The sequence below is a fragment of the Equus przewalskii genome, chromosome 29 (genome assembly GCF_037783145.1).
Source record: "Equus przewalskii isolate Varuska chromosome 29, EquPr2, whole genome shotgun sequence".
Taxonomy (NCBI): domain Eukaryota; kingdom Metazoa; phylum Chordata; class Mammalia; order Perissodactyla; family Equidae; genus Equus; species Equus przewalskii.
The window spans coordinates 32,143,965-32,167,234 of record NC_091859.1 but is presented as its reverse complement, the minus strand read 5'-3'; the positions used below and the strand labels follow the sequence as shown (position 1 = coordinate 32,167,234).

The 23,270-nt window shown below is 45.4% G+C and overlaps 1 protein-coding gene across 5 annotated transcripts in view; it reads left to right on the top strand.

Moving 5' to 3' along the window:
- Positions 1–23,270, top strand: part of LARGE1 (LARGE xylosyl- and glucuronyltransferase 1) — a 548,747-nt gene that overhangs the window by 304,454 nt on the left and 221,023 nt on the right. For all 5 annotated transcript variants that reach the window (XM_070600561.1, XM_070600564.1, XM_070600563.1 and 2 more), the window contains one exon: positions 8,546–8,717. In XM_070600561.1, the coding sequence (XP_070456662.1) occupies positions 8,546–8,717 (172 nt within the window). The remainder of the gene's footprint in view (positions 1–8,545; positions 8,718–23,270) is intronic.

Genomic DNA, 23,270 nt, shown 5'->3' with positions numbered 1-23,270 from the left:
AAGAGAAGGACAGCCAGGAAACTTTGTTGGCTTCACAGTCATAAACTGCCCATGAGGTTTAGGGTTATCTAAAGAACTCCTCATCTTTCATCAACACTTTCTCTTATTAATCTTTGAGAAAGGTCTTCTCTCCTTGTCCTTCCAACCATGTCAAGTTCAAGTAGGACACTTGAGTTTGGGGCTATCTCATGTCTTGTTTCTGAACAGTAAACTGGTTGGCAATCTAGTGTAAATGATTTGGCCAACCAGACCTTGGGAAATAATGTACTTTCTGTATCTGCTGACTTGGTTTCTTAGAGTGTAGTCTGGGGACACCTGCTATAGGATCACATAGGGTGCTGGTTAACAAGACAAATTTCTGGGCCCCTCCCCAGACCTGGGGAAGTATCACCTCTGCGTTTGATTCTGGGAATCTGCATTTTCTGTAGGCACCCTCCAAGGTTCTCAAGTCTGTCAGCTGCCTGTAATCTTCTCCTCCATAGGTTGCTGAGGTATATTCCACAAATACAGTTGAGGTTATGTTTCTTTGCTAATGAAAACCTTTTTGTTTCTTCCCACTGTTTCTAGGATATTGTCCAGTGTTCTTTAGCGGGGCATGCAGTGGTCTCCAGTGTTGCACCCTTTCCTGCCTGTCCATCACTTCCAACTCTAAGCTCTACCTAGCTGTTTCAGACTGTAGTTATTTTACACACACACACACACACACACACACACACACACACACACGATCGCTTATTTCTATCTCTGTGCCTTCACTGATACTAATATGTCTCCTGCTTTTCTCTCAATATTTGGGAAACTCAATTTTCAACACCAAATTTAAGGCACTTCTCTGATTATCCTCCTTCCCTTCCTCACACTCCCCTTTAAATGTCCTCCTACCAGGCTGCTGCTGTACACGTCCTTAGACTTTGTCATAATCCAGTTCACACCATACGGTAATTTACAGCTGTGGTAGCTGGTTCCCCAGATGGCCCCCAATAATCCCCAGCTGCTAGTAATCACACCCTTGTTTAGTCCCTTCCTGCACTGCATAGGGCTGACCTGTATAACCAATGAGACATTGCGGAAATGATACCATGTGACTTCTGAGGCCAAGTCTTAAAAGACGTCCCTGCTTCTGTCTTGCTGTCTCTTGGATTACTCACTCTGGGAAAAGCCATCTACCGTGTTGTAAAGACAGTCAAGCAGCCCTATGGGTGGTGACAAGGAACTAGGTTTCCAATCAACTACCAGGCGTGTCTGAGGGAGCCATCTTAGAAGCGCATCTCAAGCATTCAGATGTCTGCAGCCTCGACTGATGTCTTGACTGCAACCTCCTGAGAAATCCTGAACTAGAACCACCCAGCTCATATGCTCCCAAATTCCTGACACAGAAACTGTGAGACGATAAATAATTATTGCTGTGTTAAGCTGCTCTGTTTTGAGGTAGCTTGTTATGCAGCAATGGATAATGAATATCCACTAGACCATAGACTCCGCGAGGACGTCAGCCATGTTTTATTCATCATGGACTCTGGTCCCTAGCCCCTCCTCAGTACCTGGCCCACATTAAGTGTTCCATAGATGCTCACTGAAATAATCCCAACTGCACTAAACTGGAGTTTTTCTTTGCTGGCAAGGGTAAATGTAAAGACAGATGACTTTATCTGGTAGATAGGAATCGCGTCTTTGGTTGCTGTAAATATCGTTGGTAATACTATTAACAGTGAACGACAATAGTCAGTACTTATGTACGGCACGAGAATGCTCATAGCCCTGTGGAGGACGTGCTGTAAGTATGCCATTTTCCAGATGGAAGAACTGAGGCACCTAGTAATTACTTGTCCAAAGGAGCCCAGCTAGTGAGTGAGAGAGCCAGGATCCACACCCAGGCGGTCAGAATCCAGAGTGAAGGGAAGGCTGTTAACCAATTTAAAAGCTAACGTTGAGGCCTGACCATGGGCCAAGTCCTCTAATGGCCTTAGTTCTCTTGCCTCATTTAATGCTTTTCCAAACCTTGTGTGATATGGATGATTTTATTTTCTCTGTTTTACGGGTGAGAAGGTGGAGGTTTAAAGAGATGAGCTCGACAGTGTAGACGTGGTGGAGTCAGGATTTGGAATCCAGCCAGTCAGACTCCCCAGGTTGGGCTCATTGCACAGTCCTCCCCCATGGATCTCCCAGAGTCCCTGCCCGCCTGAGCTCCTCGCCCTCCATTTCTCAACAATTACATTCTGAACATAGGGTGGGTTGCCAAGACGACGACTGAGAAACAACATGAAAGGCAAATGACTTTTCAAACGTTGTGCAGTAGGATGACTTCTTTTTTTAATTTTAAAAAATGTGTCAAGGTGATTTGTAATCCACAGGAAAATGTTGATATGAGTAAGAAATCTATTTAGAGCGATAAATATTTCCAGGATGGTGGAGGAAAGCTCACAGACTACAAATGTAATAACTTCCTAGAAGGAGAGCAGGGCATGCTGCTGTTACCCTATTTTACAAATGAGAAAATGAAAGGCCAGAGAGACTTAGGAGCCAGGAATACCCAACTCCAAGACCTTGGTAGCTAATTGCCATGAAAAATTGCTTCTTGGTGAAAGAAGATTTGGCTGGATGGAGGCATGGCCTCAGTTATGACCCTACAGTAGGCTAGAGGGGTGAAGAGCACATCTGAGTGGCTTGGGCCATGGGAAGGGAGAAGAGAAACACCTGCATTGTTTCAAAGTGGAATGTCTAGGGCAGGAGGATTGAAAGTTGGGGTAGGAAAGGACGCGGTCCTCTTCTCCCAAACTTTAGGCACTAGGATAATAACTTAACCCAACCTTTAGACTCGTCTGGAGGGGTTTAAGGAAGAGATCCCATAGAAATCTCTTAGGACAACACCTGAAGCCCACAAAGCATTCAACAGATGCTAGATATTGTATTCTCTTGTTGTCATGACTGGGGGCATCCCAACACCTCCTGAAAATCATCATCTTCCAGAAGAAATGGGCACCATTTCCTGACAAAGCCATCCTCTTGTCCTGCTTTCCCCTGTCTGTCAAAGGCCAAAACCTGGTGTCCCCCTCGAGACATCACTTTCCTTCATGCCCTGGGTTTTACACAGTCACCTTCAGAGAGGTGTCTTCTCTCCAACCCTTCGCCTCCATGCTCATTTCACTACCCTGGTCAGATTTCCTACGTAAATCTTCAGAGTAAATCCTTTTCTATGGCCCACCCAGCGTCAGATGAACCTTGGAATCACTTGCAGCGCTTCATAGAAACTCCCTTAGGGTCTGTCCACCAAGGAACTGGCAGCTTCTGGAAAGTGAATTTCCCCTTGAGAGCACCCCCCATCCCCTCAACTTTAACCAGAAACCATTAAAACCTGGATTGCTTATGTCCCTTTGTGTGAGTGCATTAGGTGGTATTCTTGAGCACGATTGCATTTTTGCTAATTAAATCTTAGAACATGCTGCTTAGAATTATTAACAGCCATTGCAAGAATAATAATCTATCCATTAAGATAAGCCTAGCCTGCATTTTTATGATCGTTTTAATTACATGAGCCTTTTGACGTGTTTATAATGATGGAGTACATACTAGGATATTGCTCTGCTAGGTGTTGTGGTCTCTATAGGATACTCTGGGGTAAATCTGCATGATGCCCTCCAGGTTTCCGTGACTTTCCTCAGAGGATGGTCTTTTCTCCATTGGCCCCATGGCTTAGTGTCCCTGGTTGGATTGAAGTTTATTGCAGGATGGGAATGAGATGAGTACCAGTCTGGATTGTACCAAGAGACAGCCCCAAGACATGGGTGGCCCCTCCCACCCAATTTTCCTCCTCCTGAAACCAAGGATGTGCTGTCCAATTTGGAGATCTACCCGTGGAAGCCCTGAGTTTCCCAGCGGATCTCAGTTTGTGATTTTGTTAATCATTTATGTAGAAATATAGGAAAAGGTGATGGGTGACGTATTTCCCCATGACAAAACGATCTCCATTCCCGGCTTCCCCTTTAGTGTCAAAGGTACTATAATTTCTTGCTTTTTTCAAGCTCCAAATCCAGGACCATCTGAGCCTGGATAGTGCTGGCACATATTCACTAGGAGAAAGGAAGTGGGCTTTACAGAGGTCCCCTGGGTGCCCAGCACTACACCAGCAGCTTTGCAATCCTCCCAGCAATATTGTGAAGCAAATGTTCTAAGCCCACATTTTGCAGATGAGAAAACTAAGGCTCATAGAGGTTAGATGACTTGCCTGAGGTCACACGGCTCATTAGAAGTGGAACTGGTGCTAACGCCCAGGATTTGGGGCTCAATGAGCCACACCCCTTGCATTGTACTGGACTGACCCTGGACTTAAGCAGTTATGGATGCTCCAGCTCCTAGTGGCGGAAAAGGTCAAAGGTTGGCTTTGAACCAAGGACTGGCTAACTCCACAGTCATGCACATTATCAAAGATTTTTTGAGTAATGACTGTGTTGTTACCACAGTAAGAATCCAGTCCAGAGCAGGAGAGAGACATGGAAAGTTAGACACAGCGTGATCGCATGCTGGGCAAGAGGAAGTGACACGACTTCCCTCAGGAGCCCTCACCCAGCCTGAGGCAGCAGGGAGGTGGCGTCTGGAGGTTGTCACCGTGTAAGTTGAGGGAAGAGGATTTGGAAGAAGACGGGAGGAGGGCATGTTATATGCTAGTTCTGTGAGAGAGAGCCATTTATAATAAATGTATCTGCTGATTACCACACGTTCGTTCTCCCAAAAGATTCCTTAGTTTTCTCCCCTTTCCTGGGATCTTCCTTCTGAATATAAACTCTTTTGAATGCTTCCTTTACCTCTAATTGAACACTCTGACTTAATTGATTATGTATTAAGCCGGGGACTTGGGGTGGCATTCAGGCCTGGGCTCATGTTGAGATTAATTTATCTCTGTAGCCCTGCTGTTCCACGGTGCATCCGAGGGCCTGACATGTGAGGGAAACATGCAGCGGAGCAACAGGGCAATCTCATTAGACGGCTTCACCCCCGACTCTCGTGTGCAGTCTTCACCAAGCTGTCCTGCCTTGATGGGAACCGAAAGAGATGAAGAAGTTAATCAAAGGTCTGATTAAATGGCATGGCTCTACAGCATGGACCGATGATTGCCCGGCTTCAGTTCAGGCAAATTCTCAGGGGAAGAGAAGAAACCGATCTGAGTTCCAAAGGCGGAGCTTTCTGAGAAAGAGTTTTATAAAGCCCACTGGAGGGAATTACTCACCCAGTTCTCAGGTCGCAGATCTGAAGGTGATGGCCAGTCCGGAAGCTGGCTCCAAAGGGAGGATAATGGTGTTTGGGGGAAAGTCACAAACATTCTCCTAGCAGATTCCAACTATACCTTTGTATCTTGCTTGCTGCGGGATTATAGACAATTGACTTGCCTTCCTCTGCCATCTGTCCTTCTATCCATCCTTCCGTCTATCCAGCCATCCACCCACCCACCCCACAGAGATGCATTTTGCATCTATTTTGTATAAGGCATTGTGCTTTGATCTTGCCATCCTTTGTAATATAATGACTGTGCTGGTTTGTCTCTCCAGGTCGTCTCTCACCCTCCTCCACTCTGCTTTGTGCCCCATGAGGCTGATTCATAAAGGCTGAGTCCTGGTGCTTACTTTCCCGCTGGCTTCCATGTGGGTTTGTCCAATGGTGCTCCAAAGCAGGGGACCAGTGGACAGGAGGCGAGATCTCTCCCTGTTCCCTCTTGTGGGATTGCCACAGGTCGGCCGTGTCCCTCTGCTGAAGGCCACTGCTCCTGACAGGTGGCTTATTCATTTGACTGCCCTCTCTGGGCTCCAGCAGCTGCTGGCATTGGCCCTTCAGGCCTTGGGTAGAAATGGCCCCTTACTCTCCCCATCCCTTAGTGCTGCATAGTTCCTTGTTACTGCCCCTAAATTCTGCACACACTTCAGTGAATAGTCCTTTTTTTTTTCCTTTAATTACATTTTCCTCAGGTTACCCAGTTTGAGTGACTATTTCTACCCACACCCTGACTGATAACAATGCAGTGACCGCTAGAGTTAACTGCCTTTTATACATGGCAGAGGCTCGGAAAGGCTGAACAAGCTTGTCCAAGGAGAAGTGGCGATTGAGTAACGATGTCAGAATCTGAACCCAGGTGTGTCTGCTCCAGAACCCAAAGTTTAATGCTCTAGTATATCCCAGAGACGCCCGCCCCACACACATTTTATGAAGCAGTTTGAGGCCTGGCTACCTAAACACTCGAGATAAGGAGGGGGCATCGGGAAGAAGGGTGGAGCATACATTTGCGGAGGGTCTTCCGTGTACCCAGCACTTGACCCCTTTAATCTCTTTTTTTTACATCAACTGTGTGATGTCGGCAGCATCTCTATTTCACAGGTAAAGAAACTGAGGGTGAGAGAGAGCAACAGCTTGCGTAGGGCTGGAGTCCACGTTTTAACTGTTACCTCTTTTTTTCCCTCCTCCATGCTGCCCAGGAACAAAGTGACAGGGATGTGGATAGAGTTGATGATTCTTTTTGTTGAGACTGACACATCGGGAGGAGTGTAGTCCCTCGGTTTAGGTTTTCTTTTTTTTCCTGGTCAAAATTGTACTCAGTTATGCAAAGGACCATTGCCGAACTGAGATGAGAATAGCGGTAGCAAAGGTGACATTTTCAAATAAACTGAAGATGAAAGCATAACATGAAGTGAGTTTGAGAGATGGAATGGATCATGAGTTATCACAGGGCATCCTTTTTCATAGCTTTCCGACATCAGCTTCTTGCATTCCTGTTTTCCCATCATCACCAGATCTTGATACGTTTAAGAAGAATGTAATACTTTGTTTTTCTTTACAACAGTACTAGTTGCTCATTAAAAAAAGTTGAAAAGTGGGGACTGGCCCCGTGGCCGAGTGGTTAAGTTCGCGCGCTCCGCTGCAGGCGGCCCAGTGTTTCGTTGGTTCGAATCCTGGGCGCGGACATGGCACTGCTCATTAAACCACGCTGAGGCAGCGTCCCACATGCCACAACTAGAAGGACACACAACAAAGAATATACAACTATGTACTGGGGGGCTTTGGGGAGAAAAAGGAAAAAATAAAATCTTTAAAAAAAAAAAAAGTTGAAAAGTATAGATGAGTGAAATATGTGTATGAACATACATATATATGTTCATATAGAGACAGAGCGAGATAGTGATAGTCCCATGATCCCAAAATGATCGCTATTAGTAATTCAATGCTGTGCTTGCATTTCTTCTTTCTTTGCATAAATTTGGGTGGATGTGTTTTCATGTGGTTTGATTATACATAGTGGTTATTAAGCAAAAGCAACTTAAAAACTTTTTTTCTTTTGACATCATATGCAACTTTCTTACATCTTAATCTACATTGTTTCTAGCCGTTGCATAATATGCTATCAAATGAAAAAAATACCATTTTTAATTATTCAATTTTGGGGCATTTGGATTGTTGCTATTTCTTTACTTTTATAACACGTTGATGAACATCTTTGGGAGTAAAACTTGGATTTCTCATTTTTAAGTTTGACTCTTTTTTTTTTAAGAACACTGTCTTCAAAATGGAATTATAAGGACAAAAGAGATGAGTAGTTTTTGGAATCTTGATAAGGTGGCCACATTTTCTATTAAGGATTCCTTTATGAGTGTTAATTTCTTGAAAATAATTGTGCTTTGACTTCCATGGAGATTCACTGGCAGCTGAGACAGGGCCCCTACCCATAGTGACCTTCATAAATGACCTGGACCTTAGAAAATTCTCATCACACTGGTGTTATGTATTATTACTAGCCTTGCTTTTGGGTACCAAGTGGTACCAAGGTGGGTGACTTGCTAATGATTCTCCCCACTTGTGGGACATTTATTGTTCCTTTATATCACATGAGGAATTTCAGTCTTAGCACTCCGTGGGTTGTTGATTTCTATCCCTCTGTGTGTGTTTCTCCTCTTTTGCTACCCAGTTAGGAGTGTTGCACAGATTATGAGCAGGTCTTTCTTATATGTTTGTCTGAGAACCAAGAGAAGACAGTAACACTAATCCGTCCAATTACAGCTTAAAACAAATAGATAAGCATAAGCTTTAACAATATCATTAAGTAGTAATGTCTAATATCACAGAAATGGAATATAACTTAAAGAAATATATCTAACTAGGAACAATTAGGTACTGGTTGCAAAAAATACACATAGTCTGATTCAGTTTTTGTCCTTTTATTTCTTCTTTTGTGCATATTCTTGTTTTCTCCAGTGAGCCTATATAATTTCTGTAATAACAACCATCTTATTTTTGAAAAATCTGAGCAGAGTGTTTGCATGTAATAGTTATTTCATAAATATTACTTTTCTTCTTCCTGGATTCAGATACAATATTTTCTTCCAAAAACCTTCACATGCCAAACTGTGAATTACATGAACAAATCTTTAAGAAAATATTCATTTATTTATTCAACAAATTTTTATTGGATACTTTTTATGTACCAGGCAATTTATAATGTTTATGCAAAAAATTAATACAGTAATTTCTTTTTCTTTCTCCCGCTCCCTCTCTTTGCCACCTTGTCTAGTCTGAAGTTTCCTGGATCCCCAACAAACATTATTCTGGGATTTATGGTCTGATGAAGCTCGTCCTGACCAAGACTCTTCCTCCCAACCTGGAGAGGGTCATCGTCCTTGACACAGATATCACATTTGCAACCGACATTGCAGAGCTGTGGGCTGTGTTCCACAAGTTCAAAGGTAATTGTAGCCCATGTTTTCTGCTATCTTTGAAGGTGACAGCTTGCCAAGAATAGTGACCCTATTTTTAAAAAATAGGAAGTTGACTCTTGATAAGGTCATGCTAATGAAACGGATAAGGAATTGCAAATACAGTTGAGTATCAACTCTGCGGCCATTGGAAACGTGTTAGAGTAAAACTGGGATTTCTTAGCATTTCTTTAGTAGACTAGGAGATTAGGTCTGTGTTCATTGGAAGAACCCAATTTAGGGTTGCTGAATTGTTTTGTAAGAAATAATATTAGGGGCCGGCCCTGTGGCCGAGTGGTTGAGTTCCCGCGTGCTCTGCTTTAGCGGCCCAGGGTTTCGCTGGTTCAGATCCTGGGCACGAAAGTGGCACCACTCATCAGGCCATGCTGAGGCGGCATCACACATAGCACAACCAAAAAGACCTTAAAAATATATATATATATCAAATGTGTCTATTTTGTATGCAGATAATTGAGTGTTGACTTACTTGTGTAGAGACATGCATTTATCGGTTTTCTCTTCTTATCAAATGCTACTTTGCTGAGAAAGCCTGTGAGATGACGGAGATGGTTATTGATTAGAGTGTTTGAAAATGTTCTTCTGGCTTTTGCTTTCATTAACATTGTGGTTTATCATTTTAAGGAGGTGTATAAGTTTGGCATTACAAGATGTCCCTTCTGGTCTGGGTCATTTCTTCTTAGCTGGTATTTGGCTCTTGTCAATGCCCCAAGGTGTGGGAGAGTGTCTGTGGGAAATTGTGAGCCCAATAGGTGTAGTTCACTCTGGTTGTGGATACTTAAGAGAAGTGACAGGCTAGCACAACTCTTGGACTGTTATTTTAATACCCCTCTTTCAGATGTCTTCCTTAAAACTGCATTATTTTTAAAATTCTTCTCTATATTAGACAAAAACAATGAGAGAAATTTGGCAGTGAGATTTTTTTTTCTGTTTCTTTTTTTTTTTAATTGCACTCTGGCTTCTGTGTTTAAGATTCCTGCTGCCTCTTCTCTATAACTCCTTATCCTGTGAAGGTGAGATACTACTTAGTGATTTTAAATCACATGTTTTCATAAATCACAGGATATTCCAGTTGGTTTCTGTTTCCATTCATGGACAGAAGGGTGAATTCCTTGCTCACTCCAGCCTTTGCTTGCTTCCTTCTGGGAGCCTTTTAGCTCTGAGCTAATTGAAAAAAAGTCCTTAGCATATCATGGGGGAGACACTCAGACCCTCGGACTCTTTCTCTTGTCTAGGTCAAAACTTACTTTCCTTACAAGTCAATAATGAAATAATGACACTAATAAAGACATCATTTAGCAAAACTGTCGCAACTGAATGTGTTTCAGCTTTCTAATCCCTTCCTCATAGAATGCTTGGATCCGTCCTTTTATTATGGAAATAAAGAAACTGAAGCTTGACAGGATGCAGGGTTTGGTGCAGAGTTGAGACCAGAATGCACGTGTGTTGGCTTCCACGTGCATCTCTTTTTAAATTCCCCTATCATTTCTGCTTGTTTTTCGGATCCCATTGAACTCCTTGGGGGCAGTTATTTTTTTGTCATTACATCACATTTTATTCATATTTTTATGCTCATATCCAGTATTCAGTGTGTATTTGTTCATCAGGCACTTACTGCATCCCTACTGGGTGTCCGGCGATGCACTGGGCTCTGGAAATAAGGAGATGAGCAGTGGAGGGAAGTGAGAGTTATCCCATCTCCTGAAAGGGTCGGAGAGGGCAGCCAGGAGGGCACCATGCAGGAGGTGGTCCTCATGCTCTGTCCCGCCCGATAGTAGAGGTGTGTGCAGCGGACGCCCACATTCCCCTTTGAGAATAAAGGATGTATTGCTCCAGCTGCTGGGATCGCTGCCTGCAGATGGCCCTCAGCTCCCTTTGGGGATGGCCTCAGGCCAAGAGAGTTAGGGGCCCGCGGCCACGCCCCCTTCCTGGGGCACGCCACATGGTGGAATGACTGGTGAACGTGGGCTCTTGCAGGATCTGCTGTGGCACTCCCTCGGGTGTCCAGTCCTGCTTTCTTCCCTTCCCTGTCACACCTGCTGCTCCAGGAGCTCTCTCTAAATTAACCTGCTGCGTGCTAACTTCATGTCAGTCTGCTTCCGGAGAGAAGCAACCTGCATTGTGCCCGCAGAGCTACCCTTGGATGAATGTAACTCAGCAACATCACTGGAACAGGTGGCTGCTAATTGTAGCGGTGTAGCTAGGAAATCACATTTATTCCGTCCCAGCTAGGACCTGCCATGGTGCTCGTGGGCTCCTGTAGCCAATAACAACCGCAGTACAATCGTGCTGCTAAGTCCCACGGGTTCTGTGGAAGGCAAGGCTCCCTAGGCTCTGGCTGCTTCCAGGGCTGCCCAAGGAATGGGTTTGGGCTCTGAGATTCAAGGCAGTTCCTGGGGCAGAGCCGAGCATATGGGCCAAGGTCAGGGCAGGGGGCGTTTGAGGGCAAGGAGCTGAGTTAATGGGTTGCATTTCATTTGTTCATTCTTTGATTGGTTCATTTCTAGCATTTGTTAGGCCCCCACCGTGCAGAGGAATATATTAGATGCTGCTGTTATCTAAAACCGTCCAGAACACGGCGCCTGCCTTCAAGGTGCTCACAAACAATGCCGACTGCATTACATTTTTATCTGTCACCAGCAAAGGAGTGTAAGAACATCTGAGGTTTCCCCGTGCTCCCCCCCCCCGCCCCCATCTTCCTGGAAAATACAGAGGTGAAAAGGAAATAAGTAAGCTCTACCCTTTTCCGTATGGCACTCGTTTGTCTACTTTTTTTTGGTGATTATTTTTTTCTAAACCGAAACAATTAGAAGCCAGGTCGTGGAACAGACAGAAAGCCCCTTCAGACAAACCCATAAACGCAGAACATTCTGATCCAAGAAGGAGAGTTCCCTTCTCCCTAAAGGCAATTGTAGTTGACATCTTTCACTGTAAACATTTTGAGTGACGTCGATGCAGTTTGGTTTTGTTTAGTTCTCTGGGGCTGCAGCAGCTCTTGTGTTCAGATCACATATGCACTTGAGTCAGCAGTGGTGCTATGAAACCCCCTTACCTACGTTCATTACGTGGAGAATCCAGTAAGATTAGACCCATCCTCCACCTCTGCAGTGGGCTGCTCTGTGCCTCTTGACGGTGTCCCCATGCTCCCTGAGCCTCCCTCCCCACATCAGCAGTCTGCACCTTATCAAGGCAGCTGCAACCCCTGGAGCATTTTCAGAGCCACTAGTTCTTAGCAGGGAGCCTCAGACATGCCATTGGTGCCTAGAATTAGGAGTCACTCATTGGGTCATACATACTGAGCTTACTAGTTGCCAGAGTTTTCTGACTGTTGGGAATGTTGCAAGAATAAAAGAAACCCAAGTCCTATTCCTGTGAGGGTGTATTTGAGTTGGGGGAGACAGACAAGAAACAAACAAGTAAAATATATAGATTATTAGATGGTGATTAGTGCTCTGGAGGAAATGACAGGAAGGATGCCTGTGTGTGTGTGTGCACGTGCACACGCTGTTTTAGTATTCAAATAGGTTAGTAATGGAAGGTCTTACAAGAAAGGTGACATTTAAGCTAAACACTGAAGAAATTGGGAGAACAAGTGTGCCAGGTGTCTAGGGGAAGAATGGAATAGTGTCCTAGGCATAAGGAACAGCAAGTATGAGGTTTCAGAAGTGATGTGGCCTCGTTGTTTGAGGAACAGGATGGAGTGAGAGCAGACGGTGCCCAGGAGAGGGTTGGGGGCTGCTGAGGGCAGGTCACTGAGGCCTCGTCTGTAGGGCACTGGGAGGATTTTCCCTCTCCCTTCACTGATAGGGGAAGCCATTGTCCAGCTTTGAGCAGGAGTGACAGGATCCGATTGATGATTTAACGGGGTCACCCTGGCGGCCCTTTTGAGAATAAGAGGAAGCAGGGAAACCACTTAGGAGACTGTTGCAGTCATCCAGCTGAGGCACGTGCTTGGCTCAGACCCAGCTGGAGCAGTGGAGGTGAAAGGTGTGTTAGGGCTGCATTGTGAAGGTCCGGTCGTCAGGACGTTCTGTTGATGGGATGCGGGGAGGAAGAGATCAGAGGTGAGGATGACCCAAGGTGGCTGGAGGGCTGAGCTGACCTTTGGAGAAGCCTGCAGGGAGAACAGGTGATGGTGAACATCAGGAGTGTGGTCTGGGACAGTTTAAAATTGAAATGCCTAATTGGACATCCACAAGGACACGGTGAGGGGGCGGCAGATCAGTAGTATTTGTAAAGCGAATGGAAAGTACCATTTCTTCTGTTCCCAGGCACTCAGCTAGAAGCTTTGCACATTCGAAAAGCAAAATAAAGTGGGCCCAAGAGAGGCTGAATACTTTTGGTGCTCAAAGAGCTATTGCATAGCAGAGCTGAGCCCCAGACCATTTGGCTTCAGACTTGTGCTCTTTCTGCTACCTCCTGCCTTCTCCCCAGGCTTCCTGATGGCGTGGGGCAGGGGACATCCACTGACCTGGGAGGCAGGGTCTGCCTCTTGGTTCAGGTGTGACTGCTCATCATGAGTCACCCACGACCCCTTGAGTGCCATAGTTTTCCTGCACAAAAATTTGGAGATAACATCTGATGTTAGCAATTTGAGGAGGCCGTTGTGAAGGCATAAAGAATAAATGCACACCCATAATTTGAAGCTTTTAGAAGAAAGCCGTGCTGAATATTCGAGATAGTATTTTTATTCATAAGGACAAGTGCCTTCCCTTTAAAAAGCCCATATTGCCATAGTGTGAAGTTCTGACCCCAAAACTATGTTCTGACCAACTATGAAACACAGGTGGGCATGACCCTGCTCACCCTCATAGCCCCACAATGCGGGCAGGTGTGTCACACCACTGGATATGTTTTAAGAACCTAATGACTCACTGTGGACTAATTACAGCTAAGATTTTTAAGCACTTACTCTGTGCCAACCACACTGTTGAGCACTTTATGGGTGAACTCATTTAATCCTCACAACACTCCCATGAAGTAATTACTGTCAGTGTTCCTGTTTTAAAGATTTGGGAACCGATGCTTAGGGAGGCAAAGCTGCTCGCCCAGAGCCTCAGCTCTTAAACTGTAGAACTGGGATTGGAACTCAGATAGTCCAACTCTAAATCCAATACCCTTTACCCTGCGCCCTACACCTTGTATAAGAGTTGTTAGGGGCTGGCCCCGTGGTGCGGTGGTTAAGTTTGCACATTCCACTCTGGTGACCCGGGTTTGCCAGTTTGGATCCTGGGTGCGGACATGGCACTGCTTGGCAAGCCATGCTGTGATAGGCGTCCCACATATAAAGTGGAGGAAGATGGGCACGGATGTTAGCTCAGGGCCATTCTTCCTCAGCAAAAAAAAAGGAGGATTGGCAGCAGATGTTAGCTCAATTAATCTTCCTCAAAAACAAAAGAAAAAAGAGGAGTTGTTGATGGGCTTAGAGTCTCTTTGGAGAGACGAAACTTGGATATATGAAAGAACTCCAAGCGACGATATAAACCGGTTTGGAGAGGACCGTCCCAACGTGATAAAGGCATTCAGAAAACAGAAGCATTGAGGCAAAATCAGAGGCATTGGAAAGTGTAGTTTTTCCAGGATTCGAGAAATAAAACCTGTCACCAGAATCCTGGCCGAGCTTGTGACTTCCCAGAACATCATCTTTAAAGTAGCTGTGAACCCCAAGAGCTCTCCCCACGCACTCATCGTGGTCCAGTAGAATAAGCCAGAATTGAGTCTCATTCAGTGACTCTGTGACCACGGGCAGGTTACCCCACTTCTCTGGGCCTACATGATCGAGGACGGTGCCAACAGCATCATTGTGAGAAGTGCACAAGATAACATGGATTATTCTCCCCATGTCCCATTTTCTCTAAGCACTCCCGCCCGAGGGTAAGGGATAATGGTGGACATCATTAATGCGTGTCTGCTTCATTACCTCGCAGCTCTGTTCACAGAGCCGGTGGGGCTGGGGTGGCTATAAGCGTAAAATGTAGAAAAGCTGAATATGAAGAACATTGAAAGTGTTACTTTTGAAAAGATATGTGTAGAACTTTTGTGATTCTAATCACTTGCCTTGAAGGAGCTTTTAAACACTCTGACATTTCTTCAGGTGTTGTCTTTCTTATCTTGCCCTGGCTCCCCCTCTCCAAATGAAGCTTTACTTCCCTCCCCTGCAGCCCTATACTTTGGCTGGGATGAATGGAATCAAAGAAGGCCTTTCAACACGACCACATAACCTTGCATCCGTCAAGTTTGCCAGATGCTTGCCAGATGCACGTGGGCCCTCCGAGCCAGAGCTGTCCGCAGACAGGCTTCCACTCACCTCATCTGCTCCTGACAGTTCCTAAACTTGAGAGACTGTTTCACTGCAGGGAAGAAAAACAGAAGTCTTGAAAGATAGAAATAAAGCGCTGTACAATGACTTCTGCAGCCAGTGTCTGTGTGGGGGATGTGCTGTCAGTACAGAAGATGCTGGAATTCTGCTGGGAAAGAGCGAGCTCGCCGGTGGTCCTTGTCCATCAATCATGCAGTCCCACTAAGAGGCGGGGCCATTTCTTTTTCATCTGCACCATGGTTTTCAACATTCTCCTGTGCTCGTCGTATTGTTAAGTTCCTTCCTGTCCGCTAATTGTAATTTTGTTTTGTTTTTTTAACTTCTCATTCCTCGTTGATTTTCCACTTGGAAAATTGCGATGGCCTCCTACTTTCTTTCCTCTTCATACTCTCCTTCTTCACATCTGTTGTCCGCACTGCTTCCATGCAGAATCCACGAACTAGCGCTTTGATTCCCTCCTTAGACGAGGGGTTCTCGCATTTGACGAGCTGAGATGCTCGCCGTTGGGGGAACATCAGGAATTGTGTTCCTGCAAAAATTGGGGAAGAGGTTTTGATTATTTTTCAGCTGAACTAGGGTTTGGATCCACCTTCTCTTACTATCTTAGAAAAATGTTTTAACCTCCCTGAGCATCTTTTTTGTTGTTGTTCTATGAAAGTGAAGGAATGATACAGTAGTAACTCCCCCATCGGCTTCATTTTGACGGTGGAGTTGGGACCTGGCTCTGCCTTGCACAGTAGTTAATAAATGATAATTCTCTTCCTTTCCTTCTTGTTCCTTCTTGTTCTCCAAGCTGAAATCCTGAGGGTTAGAGAAACATAAGGCTGCCTGATCTCTCCCTCCCTGTGCTCCCTCCTCCCTGTCCCCCGTCCTCCCTGCTCTCTCCTCCCCTGCCTCCTGCCTCCGTTGCCTTCCACATTTTCATCCAATCCCTCATTCTGTCATTAACTTAGTATCTTTTGAGTCCCTGGGGATAACAGAGTAACTGAGACAGACCCCATCCTGCCCTCACGTTGCTAATTTCTGTGCAGTGCTTTTATGTGCAGATACTGGGCTGTCCCATTCAGCCCTGTAAGTCTTTAAGAGTCTTGCCCACGATCCTCCAGTGAGTTAGTGGCAGAGCCTGGACCGAAGCCAGGCTGACCTCAGAGCCCACGCTCTTAACCGCTCCATTCTGGATCCAGCTGAATGCACAATTGCGTTGAAGTGCAGGAAGTGCCTGGAAGGGAGAGTTCGGGGTGAGCTAGAAGCACGTTTTGCAGAAAGCAGTCCTGGCCGGGCGGTTGGGAGGGTCCAGAAGGCTTTTGAAGGGAAGAGGTCTGGAGAGAGTAGCTCCATGCCCCCTCTTAGAGGGGCTGCCGTACGCAGAGGCCTGAGATCCAGAGAGAGGAGTGTGCCAACAGACACTGAAAAAACATTAAATCTCCTCAAACAGACTGGGCGGGCTCCTGCCTTTGGTCTTTTGCTCTGATGTCACTCTGCCGGGCATGCTTGTCCCAGACCTCTCCCTGTCTTCCTGCTATAACCCCCTTCAAGTCTCGGCTCAAATCTCCGCTTCTCAGTGAGATTTTTCCCTGACTTCCCTTTAATCCTGTGACCTGAGACACCAGCCCATCCTGCTTCTCCTGCTCTTTTCATGTTTTCTAGAGCACCCATCAGAATTATAATTAGAATTACAAACTTCTAATCCAGTTTATAATTACTTATCAAGACGGCTGCTCCACCCCATCCAGTCGGCAGTGCAGACCCAGGTACCCGGGACCTGGCTGGCGTCCCCTGGTTATTGTGCGTCTTTCCTGCTAATATGGAAATACTAGAGGGCAGGGATCTTTGTCTGTCTTGTTCCCGATGTGTTCCCAGCACCTGGAGCAGTCTCTGGCAGATAGTAGGTGCTTGTAAATAGTCGAATTAATGAACAAATCATATGATTCTAGGTGATGTGCAGGGTGGGAAATAAGGCAAGTGTGAAGGGTCTTTTAAATTTCAGCTTTGGGTTTTATCCTAAGGAAACTGAAAGACGGTTCAGTCTTTCAGGTCCAGAGAAGTATGCTCTGATTTTCAGATTTGAGCATGTCCCTGTGGCTGCAGTGTTGAGGATGCTCTGGAAGATGCTGCAGGAAGCCAGTACCTTGAAAGAAAGTTTTGGCAGCACGTAAGAGATTAACGACTGATCCTGTCCAAGCAAGATGTGATAGTGGCCTATAGCAGGATATTGACCTTGGGGGGAAGCAAAGGACATGGACCAGCGATGAGCCAGGGAAGTAGAATGGATCACAGTGGGTGATGACCAGTTTTGGATGTGTGGAGACAGGATGAGCAGGTCTGGATCTTACAACAAAAACATGGGCTGGAGGTATCTTTAGGTGTTTCCTTTTTGGGATGAAAATAGAGCTTTCTGGTATTAAAATAGATGTTCTCACCAGGTTATTACAATTTCCTTTGCTGGACTTCCAGGTGTGTCCCAGTGTAGTATCCGGGGGTGCTCATCCCATGGCTCCTGGCCCTGGAGAGAGTGGCTGGGTTTGCTGTATCTAAGAGAAGGCTGTCTGGGCAGCGGTGGGCTGTAATCAGCGAGTACAAAGGCCGAGTGAGGTGCAGTTGGCAAGATGTGCTTAGCGAGGGGGAAGAGCAGAAGGAAGGTTGAGCAGAATTCGTCAGAGAGAGGATCACAGAGCTCACCCTCATTGTGTCAGGAGGCCCTGACTGTGGGGCCCATGGCCAGTGAGTGATGTCACCGCTGCATCTTCCAGCCAGCCATGTCCTGGTGTGTGTCTGCCCTGCCCTCGGGGTAGGGCACAACAGCCACACTGATACATCTCCAGGAGCCCCCTTCCTGGGCACATGGGACCTCTGTCAATTGTGTGGCTTTCCTAAGTGCACATGGGCTCAGGCTCTCTGATAAGTGACCTGGAAGACACTTTGAGGCTCCTAAGGAAGGAGAAGAAAGACACGTTTCTAGAAGTGGCTGTGAATGTTTCTTCTCTCTCTTCCTTACCCAACTTAAGTGTCCACTCTTGGGGTGGTGGGACGGAGAAGTCCAGGGCCTTTCCTTTGGGTTGCTCCTCATCCTCTTACCATCTTTGTAAGCTCAGCGCTATTCAGATCTCTGAAGCTCTGTTTCCTACTGGCAAAATGGGGATAATAATGCTCTTCGGGTATGTTCCTTGCTGTGAGGGTGATGACAGATGAGGCACACAAAGGTCTTAGCACAGTGGCCGGCGCAGAGTGAGCATCAGCAGTATTTGGCTGCCGCTGTTACTAACATCTGAGTCATTTCAGCGTCATCACAATAAGCAGCTGTCTACATACCTAGAAGATTCAGGATGGATGGGGCCCTGGATGTTAGAGGAGACAATGTTAGTCCTCCATGACTTAAGGAAATTTCCCCAAATATCCTCAATCAAGATGGAGGAGGGGGCCCCAGGAGGAGGGTCACGTAAGAATAAGAGGATTTTGTCCTAATTGGAAAGCGTTGGCAATGCATCTCAGTGGGGAGAGCACAGGCTGTGGAGGGTGACCGTCTCGGCACCTAGGTTTGAGGCCTGGCTCTGCCATGCAATTTACACTTCAATTTCTCAATCTCCATGGGAAGGCTACTTCGGAAGCAAAATATGTAATTCACCTAGTACTTTGCACATATTTGTTCTATTATCTCAGTTCTTCAATGTAGGATTTTTCACATTTTACCATTTCTGAAATTGAGATGTGACTTAGAAAAGCAACTTGACAGATGGTCTTTTTCTCCTGGAAAATGTTTTGATCTATCCTACAATCAGTGGCCTCTTAGAATCCAGAAGATGTGGTGTTATTATTTTATCAGTATTATTTCTCTAGCTTTTCCTTTTATCTTGGAGTGGTGGAGGAGAGAGGGAGCATAGGGAGGGCCCTCGACTGCTCAAGAGTGAGCTGAATTGGGAGGCTGGTTAGAATCAGTCAAAGAGAAGGAGTTTGGGGTCTTAGTAGGCCACTCCTCGGTTATCTTTTAATGTGTGACCACAGGGTGTTGGGACATTTGTGCTATTGCTATTTTTGGTAAATACTTCGCTTGTGTCTCACAGTAGGGAACGGTTGCCATCTCCTGATGGGCCTCCCATTGTGGAGACCCACTGCTTGTTTCCTGGAAGCAAATCTTTATATATGTTGTGGGCATGGAGAGAGGGGAAGTCGAGGGACGTGGAGTCATGGAACAGAAACGTTTTGGATGTTTTGAAAAGTTTAGGGAGAGAGATTGAAAAGCTTAAGGATTAGACCTAAAACTACAGGAAGCTGCTCTGTCCAGATATCTTTTCTCATTCGCTCAGACAGTCAATAAATATTTATTGAGCAGGTACTTAGTACTAGACACAAGTTATGCTCTCTAATGCTTGGTCTATTAGAAATTCATGTGACTAATGCATCATTCTTTGAAAAAATCAGATAGTTCTGAGAACATGTAGAGTTACCTGCCATTAATGTGAATTATTTAGCTAGATTGCTTGTCTAACATTTAGCTGATATCAGCATCCTTGAGTCAAGGAGATTTTGATTGTGGTGGTAGCTTCTGTGGATGCATAGAGGGGATAGGGTTGCGCTAGGTCATTCTTGGGGAAGTGAGGGTGGAGGAGCAGATTGAGACCAAGTAAAAGCATGAGGGACTTAGCGGGGCTGTCAGTGAGAGACAGATAGTGGGAGGAGGCAAGAAGCAAATACTTGTTGAATGAATTTATGGAGAAAAAGACAAAGCCCATCTTTAGAATCATGAACTCAGAAAAGAAGCTGGTATTTTTTTTCTTGTTTGTTCTACAAGCGTCTTGGCCAAAGGGGCCTTATAGGAAGGTTAGCTCTACTCTTAGTCCATATACCAAATTGTATTAATAGGAGTGTGAGAGCCAAGCGGTAACCTGATGATCGTTTACAACTGTGTTCTATGAGCAGTATCTGAATTGCAGAGTAGAAGGTGGCTTTCAGTATCAGAATTACCTGTAGAGTCTTTCCAAATTGCACAGGTCCAAGACCCACTTCCATCCCCCAACAACGGCCTGGACACCACCAGTGACTGAAGAATCATTGCTTCAATGCAGGGTTTCTCCATTTGGTGCTATGGACATTTGGGGCTGGATAATTCTTCACTGTAGGGGGCTGCCCTGTGTACTGTAGGATGTTTCGCAGCATCCCTTGCCTCTACCCATCAGATGCCAGTAGCACTCCCTCCCCATCTGTGACAACCAAAAATATCTCCAGGCGTTACCAGATGTCTCCTAGGGGGCAAAATCTTTCTCTGGTGAGAATCACATCCTTCGTGGCCCGCCATTACTGATGAAAATGTGTTCCAAGCAGGGTCAGTGAGGTGGTGGTGGTGGCAGTTGTAAATGGTTGATAATGACTGGCCGAAAGGAAAAAATGAAATCTAAACTTTCTACAGCTTGTTTATCAGTTCGTATCTTGGAGATCTGCTAACCATGTGCCCTTTGAATGACTTTCTGAATCCTCCCTCTGCTCAAGCTCCTATTGTGTGCTTCAGACTTCCTTGCCCTTCTTGTTTATACTCCACACTAGCCTCAAAGATGCTTGAACTGTGAATTTCCTCTTCTTCTAAGGCTACAGATAGTTAAACAGCCAGGAGTGAATTTCTTCTTTCAGAAGATAAATAGAAGCATTCATTCTCCTGTATCTGGAAGGGTACATGCTACCAAAGGGAACTGTGATTGAATTAACCGGACTCAAATGCATTCCTTTCCATAGAAAACCACAGATTCAGGTAGAACCCACTGGAGTTTATGATCTTCCCTCAAAATTACAAGGGGGACCAACTTACTGCACATCCACATACTCACAAAGAGAGGAAATTGGCATGTGTCGTTCTCTGACTATCACAAGGACACAAATTTTTTTTCTGCTAAATGCATGTACATAGATTATTAGCAGCGTCCAATATATGACAAGGACAGACATGTCCTGTCAAGAAAGATAAATAGTCCTTCTCTTCTCTGTGCGGTGCGCTGGGCTTGCCCATCTGGAAGAGTGCAGTGGGCATAGTTGTGTGTGCAGTTTTCTTATTGAGATGGATGGAGGGGCCGTTTAAGGGAACACTGTCAGCCAGCATAGGACCGGGTAGAATCACCAGCTTCCTCAGAAGCAAAGGAATTTTTTTTTTCATTAACAACCATCTCCATTAGAAATGGATGGATCTCAGGGACAAAGAAAATGTGACGATTTGGGGCTTCTCTTCTTTACTGCTAGGATGTCAAGAGACCCCAGGTCATGTCCTATGACGGCAAAAATTGATAAGACTAAAAAAGAAAAGATGCCCCAAATCCAGCCAATAATCCTCTTTTTATTTTTGAAATGATGTGATACCAGGATATAAACAAAGGAGGGAGCCCTGGAAGGGCTTTGGGAGGAAGGGGAAGGGAGGGTTGGTTGGCAGGGATGGAACTTACTTTTTTCTTTTTTTAAGTGAACTTTTCAATCTTGGAGCAGATTTCGATTTACGTAAAAATTATGAAGACAGCACTGAGTTCCCATCTACCTTGTACCCAGTTTCCCTTATTATTAATATCTTACATTAGGATGGGACATTTGGCGAGCAATTTGCTTTTATAAGATGGTTGGTACAGTCCAGACTCTGAGCACAGTCTGGATGTTCTACACATATTAGCCCCTTTCATGCTCACAACAGTCCTGACAGACGCATAGTCTAATCCTCATTCCACACGAGAGGAAACCAATGCTTAAAAAGGTTAAATAACATACCCAAATTTTCTGACTAGTAAGTGGGAGTGCCAGGATCACAGCCTGTCTCTTTCATTTGTTCATTCATTCATTCGGTTTGTAAGTACCTCTTGTCAGTCTCTAAGTCAGTACTGAGTTGTGTGGATGGATAAGATGGTACTCCTACCTTCATGGAAATTACACTCTAATTGAGAATTTGGTAGGAAAAGCAAATACTAAGAAAAGAGTGTGGGGGGCCGGCCTGGTGGTGCAGCAGTTGAGTTTGCACGTTCTGCTTTGGCAGCCCAGGGTTCACCGGTTTGGATCCTGGGTGCGGACTTATCACCGCTTATCAAGCCTGCTGTGGCAGGTGTCCCACCTAAATTAGAGGAAAATGGGCACAGATGTTAGCTCAGGGTCAGTCTTCCTCAGCAAAAAGAGGAGGACTGGTGGCAGATGTTAGCTCAGGGCTAATCTTCCTCAAAACGAAAAGAAAGAAGGGAGTTTGGTAAAAGATAGGCAGGCATGTACCAAGCATGGTGGTGCCACCATGGAGAGAGTAATTAACATTGGGGACTGGGAAAGACGTCCCCCACAAAGTAAGATAAATTGGTCTTGTGGGTTGGCTGGAGATCTCCACCTGGAAAAAAAACGGATGGGATGTTTCAAGCAGGGAGCACAGATTGGACCAAAGTCACAAAGCCATGCATGAAGTAGCATGGCATGTTACCTGAACTTCAGAGAGTTCCCTGTGGCTGCAATATTTTGTACAAAGGATCGTGTATGGGAGGATGGATTGGGAAGGTGATGGAAGATTGAAAAGTAGGCAGGAGCTGAATCCTGGAGGGTTTGGTGTGGCATGCCACGCCACTGAGTTTGGGCTTTTCCAGAAGACAGAATCCATTGACAATGTCTAAGAGGACTGACCAGTCAGTTCTCCGTATAGAAAGGTGGTTGTGCTGCAGTGAGGGAATGGGTTGGATGGTGGAAAACCAAAACAGAGTCCAGTTAGGCAGCCATGTTAATCCAAGTAAGAAATGCTCCTTGTCTGAACTAAGGTGGAGGTAGGATACGGCAACATAGTCAAGTTCTGTTTAAAGATTAGAAATGGGTGTCCAGATAAGATATGGTATAAGAGAGAACAGATTTGTAGATGACCCTAGTTTTCTAGTTTAGCAGATTGGGTGGGGAATACAAGAGGAAGCTTAGTTTTAGGTGAGAAAATGAGTTCAGCTCTGCTGTCTCTGTGATTTTGTTGTGTGGTGGTTGATGTTTTAACTATAGCAGATTCTTCTCCATTTGTGCTCCACTCTGATAGAAGTTCTATTTTCCCTGCTCAGCATCCGTGTCCCCCTTCTACTACCATCAGTGGAATGTCTCTTTTTCTTTCGAAGACCATGCCTCTCCATGTCTTCATTGGACTTCAGTGTGCCTAAGGGGTGGTGAGCCCATCCCTGGCTGCAGGGATAAAGACGTGACCCAGTCTGCCAGCAAGAGGACCACAGCCGTCTCCCTGG